Source organism: Antechinus flavipes, chromosome 6, assembly GCF_016432865.1.
Source record: "Antechinus flavipes isolate AdamAnt ecotype Samford, QLD, Australia chromosome 6, AdamAnt_v2, whole genome shotgun sequence".
Classification (NCBI taxonomy): Eukaryota; Metazoa; Chordata; class Mammalia; order Dasyuromorphia; family Dasyuridae; genus Antechinus; species Antechinus flavipes.
The window spans coordinates 257,314,933-257,320,932 of NC_067403.1; the positions used below are offsets into that span (position 1 = coordinate 257,314,933).

At 64.2% G+C, this 6,000-nt stretch overlaps 1 protein-coding gene across 6 annotated transcripts in view; it reads left to right on the forward strand.

The window, feature by feature from the left end:
- KDM2A (lysine demethylase 2A) overlaps positions 1-4,348 on the forward strand; it is a 96,040-nt gene extending 91,692 nt beyond the window's left edge. For all 6 annotated transcript variants that reach the window (XM_051966116.1, XM_051966113.1, XM_051966112.1 and 3 more), the window contains 4 exons: positions 91-254; positions 343-501; positions 779-994; positions 1,099-4,348. In XM_051966116.1, coding sequence (XP_051822076.1) covers positions 91-254; positions 343-501; positions 779-994; positions 1,099-1,280 — 721 coding nt within the window. In that variant the 3' untranslated portion in view covers positions 1,281-4,348. The remainder of the gene's footprint in view (positions 1-90; positions 255-342; positions 502-778; positions 995-1,098) is intronic.
- The last annotated feature ends 1,652 nt before the right edge of the window (positions 4,349-6,000 follow it).

The window sequence follows — 6,000 nt, forward strand, 5'->3', positions numbered from 1 at the left end:
GGCCTTCACAGCGGCACTGGGGGGCGAGGCGCAGCAGGGCCCGGGGGGCGGGGCCTAACGCGCACTGGGGGGTGTCTTCGCGTTTCCCAGGTGCTGTGACAAGAGACTCTGGACAAAGATTGATTTGAGCAGGTGCAAGGCCATCGTCCCCCAGGCCCTGAGCGGTATCATCAAGAGGCAGCCGGTCAGCCTGGACCTCAGTTGGACCAACATCTCCAAAAAGCAGCTGACCTGGCTCGTCAACAGGCTCCCCGGTGAGCCTCCGGGAGCCGTCGGGGAGCGTCTCCGGGCCGGCCCCTGAGCCCGAGGAACCGAGTCTGAAAGGGCCCCGCTCTCTTGCAGGTCTGAAAGATCTCCTGCTGGCGGGCTGCTCCTGGTCCGCGGTCTCTGCTCTCAGCACCTCCAGCTGCCCACTTCTCAGGACCCTGGACCTTCGGTGGGCCGTGGGAATCAAGGACCCTCAGATCCGAGACTTGCTGACCCCGCCGACTGACAAGCCCGGTAGGCACCGAGCTCAGCCTTCTGCTGTGGAGCCCTGGGGGGGGCGGCGGCCCGAAGCCCGGGGCCCTTCCCGGATCCCCAAGCTTCCTCGGGAAGGCAGCGGGCCCAGGGCTGTGGGGCCCCAGCTTTGGCTCCCCTTCCTCAGAAGGGCCTCTTGGCCCAGACCGACGCAACCCGGATCTGCGTCCCCGCGAGAACCCGTTCGGACACGGACCGGGCTCGGTGTGGAGGGTCTCGCCGGGGGCTCCGGGTGTTGAGTCCCCTCGTGTTTGCACAGGTCAGGACAATCGCAGCAAGCTCCGGAACATGACCGATTTCCGGCTGGCCGGCCTGGACATCACCGACGCCACCCTCCGCCTCATCATCCGCCACATGCCGCTTCTGTCTCGGCTCGACCTCAGTCACTGCAGCCACCTTACAGACCAGTCGTCCAACCTGCTGACCGCCGTCGGCTCCTCCACGCGCAACTCCCTCACCGAAATCAACATGGCAGGTACGGCCGCGCGGCGGCTTCTGCTGGGCAGGAGCCTCGCGGGGGAGCGCTGGGGGGGCGGGGGGCGGGCCCGGGCCATCCTCAGAGCCGCCCCGTGTCCGCAGGTTGCAATAAGCTGACGGACCAGTCCCTGTTGTATCTCCGGCGCATCTCCAACGTCACCCTGATCGACCTTCGAGGCTGCAAGCAGATCACTCGGAAGGCCTGCGAGCACTTCATCTCGGACCTGTCCATCAACAGCCTCTACTGCCTGTCTGATGAGAAGTTGATCCAGAAAATCAGCTAAAGCCCACTCAGCCCCAGACTGAACAGGAAACAGAAACCCCCCCCCTCCCACTCCCCACCGCGGAGAGCCGCTCCCCCCATTCTGCACGGGCTTCGAGGCCGAGGCCGGCCTCCCCCTCCCCACCGCGGAGAGCCGCTCCCCCATCGGCACGGGCTTCGAGGCCGGCTTCCCCCCTTCCGCTCTCCCGTCCCCGCCCCCTTCCGGCACAGCAGGATAGGCGCAGAGAGGGTGTTCCTGCTGCACGGTCCCGCTGGGACCGGGCACAAGGACGACCCGCTGCTCCCTTCTCTCCTCCCTTCCCTCCCTCGTTCCTTCCCTCCCTCTGATGAAAAAGGGATAGGAAAAAAATCACAGGAGGTGCTGTTGAGGTGCTCACTTGGAGACCAAGCTCATAGTTGGGGGTGCCGTGCCAACTTAATCAGCACAACCCCCGCCCCATCAGGGCCGCCCCTCCCCCCGCTCCCGGCGGGGCCCGGGCCCAGCACTGTCCCCGGGAAGGGAGGCGCGGGCCCTGCCGCCGGGGGCCGGCCTCGGCCGGCTGTCTCCTCCATCAGGCTCTGCCCGGCTCTCGCGGAAGGCGGCTCTGGCCCCGAAGGCCGGACCCTGCGATCACACTGGTGCTGTTGAATTTCCAGAGACCTCCTCCATGTCTGTCCCCACCCTCTGCAGCTTGACACTGTCCAAGGCCCGGAGCTCAGCAAACAGCCTCCCCGTACTTTGGCCCCAGCCGCGTCCCGTGGCCGCGCGCTTGGTCGGCTGCTGCCCCCATGGACGCCAGGGCCGCCCCCGTCGAGAGCGGCCGGGCTGGGGCCCAGGGGGAGGGGGCGGTGGGGGGCGCGGGGAGAGGGGCCCGGGCCTAGCTCCAGTCACCAGATCCCCCTGCTGAAGCCCCCCTCCCCTCATCCCCTTCTCTCCTCCCCCAGATTCTTTTTTCTCTCTTTCTCCGAAGAGGGCTTTCCCTGGGTGTGTGTGCTTGGAGGGAGCGGGTGGCTTCCACCGCTGGGGGGGTGGGGGGTGGGGGGTGGGGGGCGGATGAGGACCAGGCCGGGTCCCCGCTCTTCCGATGGCCTGGGAGGGTCTTGTCTTTGTGTATAGTCTGGTGACTCAGTCCTTGTTCTTCAGCTTAGAGAAATACTCCGCTTTGGCTCTCCCCCTGCCCAGCCGCTGGCGCCCGCTCTCCGCCCGGACCCCCGGCCCCGGGGCAGGGGGGAGGGGGGAGGCTGCATGTGCCTGTTTGTGTAGGCTTTGGGGAGGGCTGGGCTTGTGTGTGCTCCCTCCCTGCTGCCCCCCATTCTTTTGCATCGAGCAGGCCGCTCCAAAGATCCTCTCTAGAGCAGCAGAGAGCTTTTTGCACTTTAAAGAGAAAGAAAAGGTCGAGTTTCTTTTTGGGTCAGTGTGGACGAGAGAGGAGGTGCTCACAGCAGCTGCCTGTGGCGAGAGCTTCTAAACGTTATACGCAAATTTGCACTCTGCTCCCCAGTCTGTAAGGATGTTGATAGCACAACCTGGTCCCCGCTTCTCTCCCACCGGCCCCTCGGTTCCCTTCGTCGACCCCGGTCCCAGGCTCTCCCCTCGGCCCGGCCCGGCCGTACCCCTGCTCCTTCGGAAGCAGCAGCGGGCGGGGGGAGGAGGGCGCCCGCGGTGGCCGCCTGGCCCGGCTCCGGCTCCCGGCCTCGCCTTCGAGCTCCAGGAGACAGACAGAACGAGTCTCGGGGAGGGAGCGGGCGGGAGGTGGCAGCGGGGGCTGCGCGCGTGCGTCCCGGCGCGGGCTGCGCCGCCGCTGCCGCCCCGACGAGTGGCGGGCGCTCCCTCAGCCCTGACCCCCCCAGGCCCGGCCCCCGCCCCCAGCTCCGCGGGGCCACGCGCAGACGGAATGTCAGGGACCCGATTCCCGAGTGCCTCAGTAGGGGAACTTCTCTGTAAAGAACCCTGGGTATTGAGCAAAAACCTTTTCTTATTAATATTATTATTGCTAATGACCTATAATTGGAAGCTTCCTGCCTTTTTTGGTTGCTCCTGTGGAAAATACTGAAACGAAGACTTACTGTTTGTTTGTTTTTTGCCTTTTTTGTAAAAAGGGGAGGTGGAGAGACCCCTTCACAGCAGGGATCGTGCCGGGACAGTGCCTCTGACTTTGGGACATTTTAACCTGAAGAGAAATTTCCAAGCCGATTGGGGATTTTTCATCTTCAGCTTGGAAAAATGGAAGCATTTTTCCCGTGCACAGAAATGGGAGCGCGCGAGCCGCAGCAGCAGGACACGAATTCCCCTGCTGGGCTTTGCTTCCATTTTGGAGGAGAAGGGAGGGGACTATGGCTTTTAGAGGGGACGGGGTCGCTCCCCGCAGTGCTGGTGGTGGCAGTTCTTGAGTTCCTGCATCGGGGCCGGGGGGAGGGAGGAGAAAAGGTGGCTTCAGTTGCAATACTTGCAGTCTGCTCCTAGACGCGAGCTCCCCAGGCACGTCCGCCGCGGCTCCCGGGACAGCAGGGAGAGGCTTCCTGCCTCCTGCCTCCACCTTTCTGAGCACGGGGGTGAAAACCACAGAGGAAAGGAAGAAAAATTATATATATATATATATAATATAAAATCACTTGGTGATTAAAAATAACTGCTCCATAAATAAAACTCCTAAAGTCACTATGTTTAAAGGGTTTGGTTGTGCTTTTTGTTTCCCGGAGAAATATTGTAAATATCTATTTTTTGTTGCTGATTTAGAGTCAATCTCCGATGTTGTGCTAAAAATTTAAATTAAATGTAAGCATTAAGGGGATAACAAGACGTCTTTGGCATCTCCGTTACCACCCGGGGCTTGCGGCGGGCAGGGCCGGGAGGAGGCGGAGGCCCGGCGGGGCCTGGTCTCCTCCCGGCAGAGCTCCTGCGCCCCTGGCTCCGGCCCAGAGCAAGGCCATTTCTGCTCTGGGGGAGGGCTATTTGTGTAATAAATTTTAAGATGGAAAGGAGCTCTAAGGGGACATTTTTATTTAGGTAAGGGTTCTTGGCGGGGAGAGGGCATTCGGGGGCTTTTGTTTGTTTGTTTGGGGGATTGAATAAAAGAACAGTTTTTAAAATCCTGCCTGTTATGGTGTATGCATGTGTGTCAGGGAGGAGAGCGTGTGGCCGCCAGGTAAGGGAGGAAGGGGAACTCCCCAGGCCGGGCCCGCCTCCCCCCGCCTTCCCGTTCTTCGCCCGGGACCACAGACTGGGGCAACAGCGTTCTGGACGGGGTCCCGCTGCAAACATGCTCCCGCTCCCTGGGGAGGTCAGCTGGTGGATAGAGCGACTGATCCGCCAGCTCGGGCCCCTGAACCTCCCGATCCTCAGGTTCTCCAGGGTTAGTCCAGTCCAGAACGCTTGTTCTAGGGCCCAGAAGGGAGTTCCCACGTTGTGGAGACCCCCTGTCTCCAGATGAGAAAACTGAGGCAGCAAAGTGATTTTGCTTCCTCCTGGCCCAGGTTCCTTCCCCGAGGGATGCTGGGACTGGGGGGCTCTGCAGACAAACGGGCAGCTAGAGAGGGAAAGGGCGGGAGTGCTCCCCAAGGGTGCTGGGGAGGGGAAGGTGAAATGCAAGCTCGCAGAGGGAGGGGAGGCCCCGGGGGGAGCTCCCATCTTGGGCGGCCCCGGGAAGGACCAGTTTTCTTTGGCAGCTCCCACGAGACGGGCTCCCTGGGCCCCAGCGAGGAGGGATGGAGAAGCAGGTGCTGGGGGGCCCGGCCGGCCCATCTAGGGGATGTTTCTACGAGGGGAGTGGGAGAAGGGGGAGAAGGGAGGAGAGAGGGGGGAGGGGGGCAGGATAGCGAATCGCCCGCCTCTGGGAGGAAGCATCTGCTCCGTGCCCGCCCAGCCCGGCCAGCCGCAGTGAGGGGGGCCCAGCCCGGCCGCCTGCGCCAGCTCCGCTGACGTCAGCCTCCCCCTCGGCGCACTGCGGCAAGAGCTGCAGCCAGAGCCGCAGTGCCGGGCGGCCCCCCAGCCGAGCCGGGGCCGCCCCCGCGGCCAGCACCGCAGCCCCCCCTCCCTGCAGAGGCGTCGGGCCCTTCCCCCAGAGTGGTCTCTGCAGAGAGATCACAAGCTAGAGAGGAGGAGAGGGGCCGGGAAGCAGGAAGGAAAGGGGGCGGGGAGGGAGGGAACCAAGCAAGCATCAGATGTCCAGGGGCCCTGGGGACAGCCCAGGGGCCCCCAGAAGGCTTCTGGGGGGAGAGACCCCTACTGGGGGCGCGGGGAACAACCTGCTGGGGGGGGCCAGGAGCTGCTGGCACGAGTGCCAGGCGGGCAGTGCTCTCGGGGCAGCGGGCTGGGGGGAGGGGCGCAGGGCACCAGCTGGGGCCTCTGAGCCCGTGGGCAGCCCCGCTCTGGGGCGCCTTCTCCGGGGCCGGGACAGTCCCAGCCTTCCCCCCTCTGCAGACCCCTTGGGCAGAGGCTGGGCCCCAGACCCCACCGCGCGGGCCGCGGGCACCAACACCGGGCTTCCCAGCCTCGGAGCAGGACCCTCCTCTAGGCAGCCGGACACTAGCGGGCGGGGCCATTGGCCCGCAGACCCAGCAAGCCCCGGGGCTCCTGCAGCCAAGCGGGCCCCGCTCCAGATGTTCTGAGCCCCCTGTGGTGGAGCACCCCTGGGAACACCTCCATCCCCCCCTCACCCCAGAGAGAAGACCTTGGCGGGGGCGGAGAGAGCGGGTCTCCCTAGGTCCCCCCCCCTTTCTGCCGGCTCTTCTGGGGGGAGGAG